We start from the raw sequence: 14,747 nt of genomic DNA on the forward strand, positions 1-14,747 counted from the left end.
ACTAGCCCTACTATATATCTTATCTCTACTAGCCCTACTATCTCTACTAGCCCTACTATCTCTACTAGCCCTACTATCTCTACTAGCCCTACTATCTATCTATCTCTACTAGCCCTACTATCTCTACTTTGTACTCCCTGACGAAGGCTATGCAGAAAATATTGAAGATGTCCTAACAATAAAGGGTTTTGGAGTATATGATGAGTTCCTTGGTTCTCTCTGTGTTGCCGTTGGTTGCTGCTGTGGATTTGCTCTGTAAAGGAGTTTAATGCATTAGACTTTCACCCTTTCCTTTTGTTTACTCAGTTTGCTGAGAATCTGGTCATTTCTCTTCTAAAGGACAACAGTGCAACAGATACGTATTTCTCTAATCCTGAACCTCGGCTGATTCCGTCTTGTGTAACCCTCCAGGTGACAGACATCCAGGCCAAAGGGGCAGTGTTGAGCTGGGTGGCCCCCAGCAGGGCAGAGGGAGAGGGGGTCAGCCCCTCCCCGGAGCCTCTCAGTTACGATGTGTCCATCTCCTACAGCGGCAAGGATGGGAAGTACACCACCATGTACAGGTAGGGATGCCGTGTGTGTTTGTGTGCTGGTTTGGCTATCCTGCATGCCAATGGACTGTCGTTCCCTACTGAAATGACCCCAACATAATGTGGTACTGAATGTCTCCCCTGTTTCCTCTGATGGGGGTTTTCTCTCTCCTCTCCTGTTCCAGTGGTGAACAACTAAGTGTAACTTTAGAAGACCTGAGGCCAGCAACAGACTACCACGTTAGGTTGGTACAACTACTGTTCAGGGCCCCTCTGTGTGCTCTAATCAACCGTACAGCTGTCTGTCTGTGTGCTCTAATCAGTCATACAGCTGTCTGTCTGTGTGCTCTAATCAGTCATACAGCTGTCTGTCTGTGTGCTCTAATCAGTCATACAGCTGTCTGTCTGTGTGCTCTAATCAGTCATACAGCTGTCTGTCTGTGTGCTCTAATCAACCGTACAGCTGTCTGTCTGTCTGTGTGCTCTAATCAACCGTACAGCTGTCTGTCTGTCTGTGCTCTAATCAACCGTACAGCTGTCTGTCTGTGCTCTAATCAACCGTACAGCTGTCTGTTTGTGTGCTCTAATCAACCGTACAGCTGTCTGTCTGTGTGCTCTAATCAACCGTACAGCTGTCTGTCTGTGTGCTCTAATCAACCGTACAGCTGTCTGTCTGTGTGCTCTAATCAACCGTACAGCTGTCTGTTTGTGTGCTCTAATCAACCGTACAACTGTCTGTTTGTGTGCTCTAATCAACCGTACAGCTGTCTGTCTGTGTGCTCTAATCAACCGTACAGCTGTCTGTCTGTGTGCTCTAATCAACCGTACAGCTGTCTGTGTGCTCTAATCAACCATACAGCTGTCTGTCTGTGCTCTAATCAACCGTACAGCTGTCTGTCTGTGTGCTCTAATCAACCGTGCAGCTGTCTGTCTGTGTGCTCTAATCAACCGTACAGCTGTCTGTCTGTCTGTGTGCTCTAATCAACCGTACAGCTGTCTGTCTGTGTGCTCTAATCAACCGTACAGCTGTCTGTCTGTCTGTGTGCTCTAATCAACCGTACAGCTGTCTGTCTGTCTGTGTGCTCTAATCAACCGTACAGCTGTCTGTCTGTCTGTGTGCTCTAATCAACCGTACAGCTGTCTGTCTGTGTGCTCTAATCAACCGTACAGCTGTCTGTCTGTATGTGCTCTAATCAACCGTACAGCTGTCTGTCTGTCTGTGTGCTCTAATCAACCGTACAGCTGTCTGTCTGTCTGTGTGCTCTAATCAACCGTACAGCTGTCTGTCTGTCTGTGTGCTCTAATCAACCGTACAGCTGTCTGTCTGTCTGTGTGCTCTAATCAACCGTACAGCTGTCTGTCTGTCTGTGTGCTCTAATCAACGATACAGCTGTCTGTCTGTCTGTGTGCTCTAATCAACCGTACAGGTGTCTGTGTGCTCTAATCAACCGTACAGCTGTCTGTCTGTGTGCTCTAATCAACCGTACAGCTGTCTGTCCAAAATGTCTCTTGTCAAACGTAGTGCACTCTGTCTCTCTCTCCAGGGTCCTGGCCGTGTGTTCAGGGCAGTGTTTACGTGGCAGTCCGTCGGAGGCAGTAGCCTTCACCACTCGGAGCTGCGAACCAGACCCCCCCGGCCCCCCCAGGAAGGCCAGTGGCTCCAAGAGCAGCACCCTCGTTCTCCAGTGGAAGGTACTGTACCTTTTTGTAGAGCCTATTCATGCTTTTGTACTTCGCAGCCCATTGAAAAAAACAATATGCTGTGACTGTTGTGGGGTTCAACAGCACAGTGGATGCTGTGCTATGTCAGGTTCCTGTTAGTGTGTGTGTGTACCACTGGGCCTGGAATGAATGGGATGTTAATTGAGAGTAATCAAGATGTCGTGCTTCCACAGGCCCCGTGTGACAACGGCTCCAAAATCCAGAACTACACGCTCCAGTGGGACGAGGGGAAGGGGACCGGGGGTTATGAGCAGTGTTACTATGGACCTCAGAAGCAGTATCGGGTCACCAAGCTCTCTCCAGCTTCAAGATACTCCTTCCGCCTCGCAGCCAAAAACGACATGGGTATAAGGTAAGTGGCTAACTCAACGCTATTTTCTCCTGGACACAGTGATGACAGGCCACATACTGTCTCTACAGGCCACGTACTGTCTCTACAGGCCACTTACTGTCTCTACAGGCCACGTACTGTCTCTACAGGCCACGTACTGTCTCTACAGGCCACGTACTCTCTCTACAGGCCACGTACTGTCTCTACAGGCCACGTACTGTCTCTACAGGCCACGTACTGTCTCTACAGGCCACGTACTGTCTCTACAGGCCACGTACTGTCTCTACAGGCCACGTACTGTCTCTACAGGCCACGTACTGTCTCTACAGGCCACGTACTGTCTCTACAGGCCACGTACTGTCTCTACAGGCCACGTACTGTCTCTACAGGCCACGTACTGTCTCTACAGGCCACGTACTGTCTCTACGGGCCAAATACTGTCTCTACGGGCCAAATACTGTCTCTACGGGCCACGTACTGTCTCTACGGGCCACGTACTGTCTCTACGGGCCACGTACTGTCTCTATGGGCCACGTACTGTCTCCTCCACTCTCTTTCCTTCTCTCTCTTTCATCTCTCTCCTCTCTCTCCTTCTCTCTCTCCTTCTCTCTCTCTCCTTCTCTCTCTCTCCTTCTCTCTCTCTCCTTCTCTCTCTCTCCTCTCTCTCTCCTTCTCTCTCTCTCCTTCTCTCTCCTCCGCTCCCTTCTCTCCTCTCTCCCCTCTCTCCAAACGACTCTCATCCCCCTCTTTTGTCTTTTGTGTTTTCCTTCCTCTCTGTTAGTGAGTTCTCTGAGACAGTGGACCTGTATACCTCGTGCAGCGTACCCTCCCCGCCCCTCCCTCCAGAGCTGGTGAAGGCAGGGGTGACCTGGTTGTGTCTGACCTGGCAGAGACCCTCCACTTCCCCCAAGGAGGACGATATCTTCTACAGCCTGGAGATGGATGAGGACGAGGTACGGATCAGTCATGACATTACATACTGATGAGGACGAGGTACGGATCAGTCATGACATTACATACTGATGAGGACGAGGTACGGATCAGTCATGACATTACATACTGATGAGGACGAGGTACGGATCAGTCATGACATTACATACTGATGAGGACGAGGTACGGATCAGTCATGACATTACATACTGATGAGGACGAGGTACGGGTCAGTCATGACATTACATACTGATGAGGACGAGGTACGGGTCAGTCATGACATTACATACTGATGAGGACGAGGTACGGGTCAGTCATGACATTACATACTGATGAGGGCGAGGTACGTGTCAGTCAGTCATATGACATTACATACTGATGAGGACGAGGTACGGGTCAGTCATGACATTACATACTGATGAGGACGAGGTACGGGTCAGTCATGACATTACATACTGATGAGGATGGGGTACGGGTCAGTCATGACATTACATACTGATGAGGACGATGTACGGGTCAGTCATGACATTACATACTGATGAGGACGAGGTACGGGTCAGTCAGTCATATGACATTACATACTGATGAGGACGAGGTACGGGTCAGTCATGACATTACATACTGATGAGGACGAGGTACAGATCAGTCATATGACATTACATACTGATGAGGACGAGGTACGGGTCAGTCATGACATTACATACTGATGAGGACGAGGTACGGGTCAGTCAGTCAGTCATATGACATTACATACTGATGAGGACGAGGTACGGGTCAGTCAGTCAGTCATATGACATTACATACTGATGAGGACGAGGTACGGGTCAGTCAGTCATATGACATTACATACTGATGAGGACGAGGTACGGGTCAGTCAGTCATATGACATTACATACTGATGAGGACGAGGTACGGGTCAGTCAGTCATATGACATTACATACTGATGAGGACGAGGTACGGGTCAGTCAGTCAGTCATATGACATTACATACTGATGAGGACGAGGTACGGGTCAGTCAGTCATATGACATTACATTCTGATGAGGACGAGGTACGGGTCAGTCAGTCATATGACATTACATACTGATGAGGACGAGGTATGGGTCAGTCAGTCATATGACATCAGCTAACATTACTCTAAACCTTGAAGCTGTACTGCCATAAAGAGACATGGCTTGAATTCTATTCTTGCCCCTTTAAATGTTTCTCTCCTCTAAAATGGTCTGCGTGTATCAGATAGTGTTTGTATTTTAAGATGGACTTGCTTTGTGCTCAACTGGTCTTTGTCCCCCCTCATTCTCCCCAGGGTTATGGCTTCCAACCCAGCTATGATGGTGATGAGCTGTCCTGCACTGTCAAGAACCTGCACAGGAGCACCAATTACAAGTTCAGGGTAAGTCACTCTGGGGCCAGCCGGACTATAGAGTCATTCAACTAGTACAGTCTATAGAGTCATACAACTAGTACAACTAGTACAGTCTATAGAGTCATATAACTAGTACAGTCTATAGAGTCATTCAACTAGTACAGTCTATAGAGTCATACAACTAGTACAACTAGTACAGTCTATAGAGTCATACAACTAGTACAGTCTATAGAGTCATATAACTAGTACAGTCTATAGAGTCATACAACTAGTACAGTCTATAGAGTCATACAACTAGTACAGTCTATAGAGTCATATAACTAGTACAGTCTATAGAGTCATACAACTAGTACAGTCTATAGAGTCATATAACTAGTACAACTAGTACAGTCTATAGAGTCATATAACTAGTACAGTCTATAGAGTCATTCAACTAGTACAGTCTATAGAGTCATACAACTAGTACAACTAGTACAGTCTATAGAGTCATTCAACTAGTACAGTCTATAGAGTCATACAACTAGTACAACTAGTACAGTCTATAGAGTCATATAACTAGTACAGTCTATAGAGTCATTCAACTAGTACAGTCTATAGTCATACAACTAGTACAACTAGTACAGTCTATAGAGTCATACAACTAGTACAGTCTATAGAGTCATATAACTAGTACAGTCTATAGAGTCATATAACTAGTACAGTCTATAGAGTCATTCAACTAGTACAGTCTATAGAGTCATACAACTAGTACAACTAGTACAGTCTATAGAGTCATATAACTAGTACAGTCTATAGAGTCATTCAACTAGTACAGTCTATAGAGTCATACAACTAGTACAACTAGTACAGTCTATAGAGTCATACAACTAGTACAGTCTATAGAGTCATATAACTAGTACAGTCTATAGAGTCATACAACTAGTACAGTCTATAGAGTCATACAACTAGTACAGTCTATAGAGTCATATAACTAGTACAGTCTATAGAGTCATACAACTAGTACAGTCTATAGAGTCATATAACTAGTACAGTCTATAGAGTCATACAACTAGTACAACTAGTACAGTCTATAGAGTCATACAACTAGTACAGTCTATAGAGTCATATAACTAGTACAGTCTATAGAGTCATACAACTAGTACAACTAGTACAGTCTATAGAGTCATACAACTAGTACAGTCTATAGAGTCATATAACTAGTACAGTCTATAGAGTCATTCAACTAGTACAGTCTATAGAGTCATACAACTAGTACAACTAGTACAGTCTATAGAGTCATTCAACTAGTACAGTCTATAGAGTCATTCAACTAGTACAGTCTATAGAGTCATACAACTAGTACAGTCTATAGAGTCATACAACTAGTACAACTAGTACAGTCTATAGAGTCATACAACTAGTACAGTCTATAGAGTCATTCAACTAGTACAACTAGTACAGTCTATAGAGTCATTCAACTAGTACAACTAGTACAGTCTATAGAGTCATAACTAGTACAGTCTATAGAGTCATACAACTAGTACAGTCTATAGAGTCATTCAACTAGTACAACTAGTACAGTCTATAGAGTCATTCAACTAGTACAACTAGTACTGTCTATAGAGTCATTCAACTAGTACAACTAGTACAGTCTATAGAGTCATACAACTAGTACAGTCTATAGAGTCATACAACTAGTACAACTAGTACAACTAGTAGTCTATAGAGTCATATAACTAGTACAGTCTATAGAGTCATTCAACTAGTACAACTAGTAGTCTATAGAGTCATACAACTAGTACAGTCTATAGAGTCATTCAACTAGTACAGTCTATAGAGTCATACAACTAGTACAACTAGTACAACTAGTAGTCTATAGAGTCATATAACTAGTACAGTCTATAGATTCATACAGCTAGTACAACTAGTAGTCTATAGAGTCATACAACTAGTACAACTAGTACAACTAGTAGTCTATAGAGTCATATAACTAGTACAGTCTATAGTCATATAACTAGTACAACTAGTAGTCTATAGAGTCATATAACTAGTACAACTAGTAGTCTATAGAGTCATATAACTAGTACAGTCTATAGAGTCATTCAACTAGTACAGTCTATAGAGTCATACAACTAGTACAACTAGTACAGTCTATAGAGTCATTCAACTAGTACAACTAGTACAGTCTATAGATTCATACAACTAGTACAGTCTATAGTCATTCAACTAGTACAACTAGTACAGTCTAGATTCATACAACTAGTACAGTCTATAGAGTCATACAACTAGTACAACTAGTACAGTCTATAGAGTCATACAACTAGTACAGTCTATAGTCATACAACTAGTACAGTCTATAGAGTCATACAACTGATAGTCTATAGAGTCATACAACTGATAGTCTATAGAGTCATACAACTGATAGTCTATAGAGTCATACAACTGATGCAGTCTATAGAGTCATACAACTGATGCAGTCTATAGAGTCATACAACTGATGCAGTCTATAGAGTCATATAACTAGTACAGTCTATAGAGTCATACAACTAGTACAGTCTATAGAGTCATTCAACTAGTACAACTAGTACAGTCTATAGAGTCATACAACTAGTACAGTCTATAGAGTCATACAACTAGTACAACTAGTACAGTCTATAGAGTCATACAACTAGTACAGTCTATAGAGTTATACAACTAGTACAGTCTATAGAGTCATACAACTAGTACAGTCTATGGCGTCATACTGAGAGCGAGATAGAAAGACAGAAGTGCGTGAGGGTAAGAGGAGAGAGACGGAGAGAAACAGGGGTGAAGACGCCGAGACAGAGGAACCAAAGAGAGAGAGAGAGAGAAGTAGAGCCCACGTGGTGTGTCTGATCACTGCTGTTTGATCTTCAGAGTTAATTAGACTACGGATCAATGTCTTCCTGTCTCGGGGAGGAGGAGGGGAAGTGGGTATGACGAGGAGAGGAGGGCGATTGGCACACAGCGGTCTATGACTCATATGACTGCAGGGATCTAATGGTATTAGTCTCCCCTCCCACGTTCCCCAAATGGCACCCTATTCCCTATATAGTGCACTAATATTGGTCAGAGCCCTATGGGCCTTGGTCTAAAATAGTGCACTATTTAAGGGAAATGGTTCCATTTGGGACAGATGCTGACTCTCAGGGTAACAGGAGCTGTCCACAATCCCACACACCAGTAGGCCAATCAGTGGCTAATTAGGTAAGCATTGTGGGAAATGGTAAACTGGCCTTTATTGTGAACTCGGGCTGGAAGTGGTCAAGCAGCCCATTTTGGAGCTAAGCAAATGTTTTCTCACGACTCAAATGGGGTTGTTTGTTGTAATTCTAGTTAAAATCATCATGGTCAAATACAGGCTGAATTGAATCACTTTTCAGCACACCTTCCCTCCCTCCCTCTGTCTCTCTGCCCCCAACATTCTCTCTTTTTCTCTCTGTCCATTCAGTTCAAAGGGCTTCATTGGCATGGGAAACTTGTTTTCATTTCCAATTCAATTGAAATAAACAAAAGTGAGAAGTCACAAAACAAACATCACCAAAAAACGATTTGAATTTGACAGTAAATTATTATACACAAAATCAGAGTGACAGCCATGTGCAAAATAATGTTTGACTTGTTTATGAATTCTTTGGTCTTTGTGATCTGTGGGGAATATACGTCTAATATGGTCATACATTTGGCAGGATGTTAGGAAGTGTAGGTCATACATTTGGCAGGAAGTTAGGAAGTGTAGGTCATACATTTGGCAGGAAGTTAGGAAGTGTAGGTCATACATTTGGCAGGAAGTTAGGAAGTGTAGGTCATACATTTGGCAGGAAGTTAGGAAGTGTAGGTCATACATTTGGCAGGAAGTTAGGAAGTGCATTTCAGTTTCCACCTCATTTTGTGGGCAGACCTGGCTCTTGAGAGAAGACAATCTATGGCAGCCTCTCTCCATAGCAAGGCTATGCTCACGGAGTCTGTACAAGGATTTACTTAATTTTGGTTCAGTCACAGTGGTCAGGTATTCTGCCACCGTGTACTCTCTGTTTAGGGCCAGATATCTTTAGCGTTGCTAGGTGGAGTTGGCAACCAGCTCTTTAGCTTTGCTACGTGGAGGTAGCAACCAGATCTTTAGGTTTGCTAGGTGGAGGTAGCAACCAGATCTTTAGCGTTGCTAGGTGGAGGTGGCAACCAGCTCTTTAGCGTTGCTAGTTGGAGGTGGCAACCAGATCTTTAGCGTTGCTAAGTGGCAATAGCAGTCACATCTTTAGTGTTACTAAGTGGCGGGAAGTGGCTGTTTAGCCGGTAGTGGATTGGGGTGATCAGGCCTTGGTTCCAAATATTGGGGAAGCTGTCAGAGCTGCGGGTAATGTTGTAGTTTAACAATAGCCTATTTGAATTTATAGTCTGTATGTTTTATCATTTAATTTAGGATACCATCAACACCCCACGCCCTTTTGGGTTGGAGGGTTTGTATTTTATCCTATGTTTCATTCAATGTAATTAGAGAATCCACCGGCTTCTGGTAGTCTTTAATAGTTGATTCTAAGATTTGTAGTTGATCATGTATCTGTGCCCTGTTTGTTCTTTTGTTATAGAGTCGAAAAGATTTGAAGTGGTTTATCTGTACCTGCTACTTGCTCTCTGCCCCCCCCCCCCCCCCCCTTCTCAAATCAATGTAAATTGTATTTGTCACATGGGCTGAATAGAACAGGTGTAGACCGTACAGTAAAAGCTTACTTACAAACCTTTAACCAGTTTTAAGAAAATACCTTTTAAAAGAAGTAAGCGATAAGAATAACAAATCATTAAAGAGCAGCAGTAAATAAATATAGCGGGGCGAAATACAGGGTATTACGGTACAGAGTCAATGTGGAGGCTATATACAGGGTGTTACGGTACAGAGTCAATGTGGAGGCTATATACAGGGTATTACGGTACAGAGTCAATGTGGAGGCTATATACAGGGTGTTACGGTACAGAGTCAATGTGGAGGCTATATACAGGGGGTACCGGTACAGAGTCAATGTGGAGGCTATATACAGGGTGTTACGGTACAGAGTCAATGTGGAGGCTATATACAGGGTGTTACGGTACAGAGTCAATGTGGAGGCTATATACAGGGTATTACGGTACAGAGTCAATGTGGAGGCTATATACAGGGTGTTACGGTACAGAGTCAATGTGGAGGCTATATACAGGGTATTACGGTACAGAGTCAATGTGGAGGCTATATACAGGGTATTACGGTACAGAGTCAATGTGGAGGCTATATACAGGGTATTACGGTACAGAGTCAATGTGGAGGCTATATACAGGGTGTTACGGTACAGAGTCAATGTGGAGGCTATATACAGGGTATTACGGTACAGAGTCAATGTGGAGGCTATATACAGGGTGTTACGGTACAGAGTCAATGTGGAGGCTATATACAGGGGGTACCGGTACAGAGTCAATGTGGAGGCTATATACAGGGTGTTACGGTACAGAGTCAATGTGGAGGCTATATACAGGGTGTTACGGTACAGAGTCAATGTGGAGGCTATATACAGGGTATTACGGTACAGAGTCAATGTGGAGGCTATATACAGGGTGTTACGGTACAGAGTCAATGTGGAGGCTATATACAGGGTATTACGGTACAGAGTCAATGTGGAGGCTATATACAGGGTATTACGGTACAGAGTCAATGTGGAGGCTATATACAGGGTATTACGGTACAGAGTCAATGTGGAGGCTATATACAGGGTGTTACGGTACAGAGTCAATGTGGAGGCTATATACAGGGTATTACGGTACAGAGTCAATGTGGAGGCTATATACAGGGTATTACGGTACAGAGTCAATGTGGAGGCTATATACAGGGTGTTACGGTACAGAGTCAATGTGGAGGCTATATACAGGGTATTACGGTACAGAGTCAATGTGGAGGCTATATACAGGGTATTACGGTACAGAGTCAATGTGGAGGCTATATACAGGGTATTACGGTACAGAGTCAATGTGGAGGCTATATACAGGGTATTACGGTACAGAGTCAATGTGGAGGCTATATACAGGGTATTACGGTACAGAGTCAATGTGGAGGCTATATACAGGGGATTACGGTACAGAGTCAGTGTGGAGGCTATATACAGGGTATTACGGTACAGAGTCAGTGGTGGAGGCTATATACAGGGTATTACGGTACAGAGTCAGTGTGGAGGCTATATACAGGGTATTACGGTACAGAGTCAATGTGGAGGCTATATACAGGGTATTACGGTACAGAGTCAATGTGGAGGCTATATACAGGGTATTACGGTACAGAGTCAATGTGGAGGCTATATACAGGGTATTACGGTACAGAGTCAATGTGGAGGCTATATACAGGGTATTACGGTACAGAGTCAATGTGGAGGCTATATACAGGGTATTACGGTACAGAGTCAATGTGGAGGCTATATACAGGGTATTACGGTACAGAGTCAATGTGGAGGCTATATACAGGGTATTACGGTACAGAGTCAATGTGGAGGCTATATACAGGGTATTACGGTACAGAGTCAATGTGGAGGCTATATACAGGGTATTACGGTACAGAGTCAATGTGGAGGCTATATACAGGGTATTACGGTACAGAGTCAATGTGGAGGCTATATACAGGGTATTACGGTACAGAGTCAATGTGGAGGCTATATACAGGGTATTACGGTACAGAGTCAATGTGGAGGCTATATACAGGGTGTTACGGTACAGAGTCAATGTGGAGGCTATATACAGGGTGTTACGGTACAGAGTCAATGTGGAGGCTATATACAGGGTGTTACGGTACAGAGTCAATGTGGAGGCTATATACAGGGTGTTACGGTACAGAGTCAATGTGGAGGCTATATACAGGGGGTACCGGTACAGAGTCAATGGGGAGGCTATATACAGGGTATTACGGTACAGAGTCAATGTGGAGGCTATATACAGGGGGTACCGGTACAGAGTCAATGTGGAGGCTATATACAGGGTGTTACGGTACAGAGTCAATGTGGAGGCTATATACAGGGTGTTACGGTACAGAGTCAATGTGGAGGCTATATACAGGGGGTACCGGTACAGAGTCAATGTGGAGGCTATATACAGGGTATTACGGTACAGAGTCAATGTGGAGGCTATATACAGGGTGTTACGGTACAGAGTCAATGTGGAGGCTATATACAGGGGGTACCGGTACAGAGTCAATGTGGAGGCTATATACAGGGTATTACGGTACAGAGTCAATGTGGAGGCTATATACAGGGGGTACTGGTACAGAGTCAATGTGGAGGCTATATACAGGGTGTTACGGTACAGAGTCAATGTGGAGGCTATATACAGGGTGTTACGGTACAGAGTCAATGTGGAGGCTATATACAGGGTATTACGGTACAGAGTCAATGTGGAGGCTATATACAGGGTATTACGGTACAGAGTCAATGTGGAGGCTATATACAGGGGGTACCGGTACAGAGTCAATGTGGAGGCTATATACAGGGGGTACCGGTACAGAGTCAATGTGGAGGCTATATACAGGGTATTACGGTACAGAGTCAATGTGGAGGCTATATACAGGGTATTACGGTACAGAGTCAATGTGGAGGCTATATACAGGGTATTACGGTACAGAGTCAATGTGGAGGCTATATACAGGGTATTACGGTACAGAGTCAATGTGGAGGCTATATACAGGGTATTACAGTACAGAGTCAATGTGGAGGCTATATACAGGGTATTACGGTACAGAGTCAATGTGGAGACTATATACAGGGTATTACGGTACAGAGTCAATGTGGAGGCTATATACAGGGTGTTACGGTACAGAGTCAATGTGGAGACTATATACAGGGTGTTACGGTACAGAGTCAATGTGGAGGCTATATACAGGGTATTACGGTACAGAGTCAATGTGGAGGCTATATACAGGGTATTACGGTACAGAGTCAATGTGGAGGCTATATACAGGGTGTTACGGTACAGAGTCAATGTGGAGGCTATATACAGGGGGTACCGCTACAGAGTCAATGTGGAGGCTATATACAGGTGGTACCGGTACAGAGTCAATGTGGAGGCTATATACAGGGGGTACTGGTACAGAGTCAATGTGGAGGCTATATACAGGGTATTACGGTACAGAGTCAATGTGGAGGCTATATACAGGGTGTTACGGTACAGAGTCAATGTGGAGGCTATATACAGGGGGTACCGCTACAGAGTCAATGTGGAGGCTATATACAGGGGGTACCGCTACAGAGTCAATGTGGAGGCTATATACAGGTGGTACCGGTACAGAGTCAATGTGGAGGCTATATACAGGGGGTACCGGTACAGAGTCAATGTGGAGGCTATATACAGGGTGTTACGGTACAGAGTCAATGTGGAGGCTATATACAGGGTATTACGGTACAGAGTCAATGTGGAGGCTATATACAGGGTGTTACGGTACAGAGTCAATGTGGAGGCTATATACAGGGTGTTACAGTACAGAGTCAATGTGGAGGCTATATACAGGGTATTACGGTACAGAGTCAATGTGGAGGCTATATACAGGGTATTACGGTACAGAGTCAATGTGGAGGCTATATACAGGGTATTACGGTACAGAGTCAATGTGGAGGCTATATACAGGGGGTACTGGTACAGAGTCAATGTGGAGGCTATATACAGGGGGTACCGGTACAGAGTCAATGTGGAGGCTATATACAGGGTATTACGGTACAGAGTCAATGTGGAGGCTATATACAGGGTGTTACGGTACAGAGTCAATGTGGAGGCTATATACAGGGTATTACGGTACAGAGTCAATGTGGAGGCTATATACAGGGGGTACCGGTACAGAGTCAATGTGGAGGCTATATACAGGGGTTACTGGTACAGAGTCAATGTGGAGGCTATATACAGGGGGCACCGGTACAGAGTCAATGTGGAGGCTATATACAGGGGGTACCGGTACAGAGTCAATGTGGAGGCTATATACAGGGGGTACCGGTACAGAGTCAATGTGGAGGCTATATACAGGGGGTACCGGTACAGAGTCAATGTGGAGGCTATATACAGGGGGTACCGGTACAGAGTCAATGTGGAGGCTATATACAGGGTATTACGGTACAGAGTCAATGTGGAGGCTATATACAGGGGGTACCGGTACAGAGTCAATGTGGAGGCACCGGTATAGAGTCAATGTGGAGGCTATATACAGGGGGTACCGGTACAGAGTCAATGTGGAGGCCAGATACAGGGGGTACCGGTACAGAGTCAATGTAGAGGGGGCACCGGTGTCGAGGTAATATGTACACATGGGTAGAGTTATTATTGTGACTATGCATAGATGATAACAGAGAGTAGCAGCAGCATAGAAAGGTGTTTTTAGGGCCTTCCTCTGACACCGCCTAGTATATAGGTCCTGGATGGCGCCCGGTGATGTACTGGGCCGTACGCACTACGTCCAGCTGGTCTCACAACCGAAGATCACGTATAACCAGGACTTTTGAGACCAGCCACCTGGACAGCTGATGAAACTGTAGGTTTGCACAACCAAAGAATTTCTGCACAAACTGTCTCAGGGAAGCTCATCTGCATGCTCGTCTTCCTCACCAGGATCTTGACCTGACTGCAGTTTGGCGTCGTAAACGACTTAAGCATTGTGAACAGAGTGGTTATGGAATGGGCCGGCATAAGCTACGGACAACAAACACAATTGTATTTATCGATGGCAATTTGAATGCACAGAGATACCTTGACAAGATCCTGAGGCCCATTGTCGTGCCATCTGTCCTCCTCCATCACCTCATGTTTCAGCATGATAATGCACTGATCCATGTCGTAAGGATCTGTACACAATTCCTGTATGCTGAAAATGTCCCAGTTTTTCCCA

The 14,747-nt window shown here is 44.5% G+C and overlaps 1 protein-coding gene across 2 annotated transcripts in view; it reads left to right on the top strand.

Moving 5' to 3' along the window:
- The window catches only part of fndc3a (fibronectin type III domain containing 3A), a 158,572-nt gene that overhangs the window by 95,985 nt on the left and 47,840 nt on the right, over positions 1–14,747 (top strand). For both annotated transcript variants that reach the window (XM_031791290.1, XM_031791289.1), the window contains exons 8-13: positions 412–563; positions 716–775; positions 2,075–2,222; positions 2,426–2,604; positions 3,365–3,536; positions 4,820–4,906. In XM_031791290.1, the coding sequence (XP_031647150.1) occupies positions 412–563; positions 716–775; positions 2,075–2,222; positions 2,426–2,604; positions 3,365–3,536; positions 4,820–4,906 (798 nt within the window). The remainder of the gene's footprint in view (positions 1–411; positions 564–715; positions 776–2,074; positions 2,223–2,425; positions 2,605–3,364; positions 3,537–4,819; positions 4,907–14,747) is intronic.

The sequence above is a fragment of the Oncorhynchus kisutch genome, linkage group LG15 (assembly GCF_002021735.2).
Source record: "Oncorhynchus kisutch isolate 150728-3 linkage group LG15, Okis_V2, whole genome shotgun sequence".
Lineage (NCBI taxonomy): Eukaryota > Metazoa > Chordata > Actinopteri > Salmoniformes > Salmonidae > Oncorhynchus > Oncorhynchus kisutch.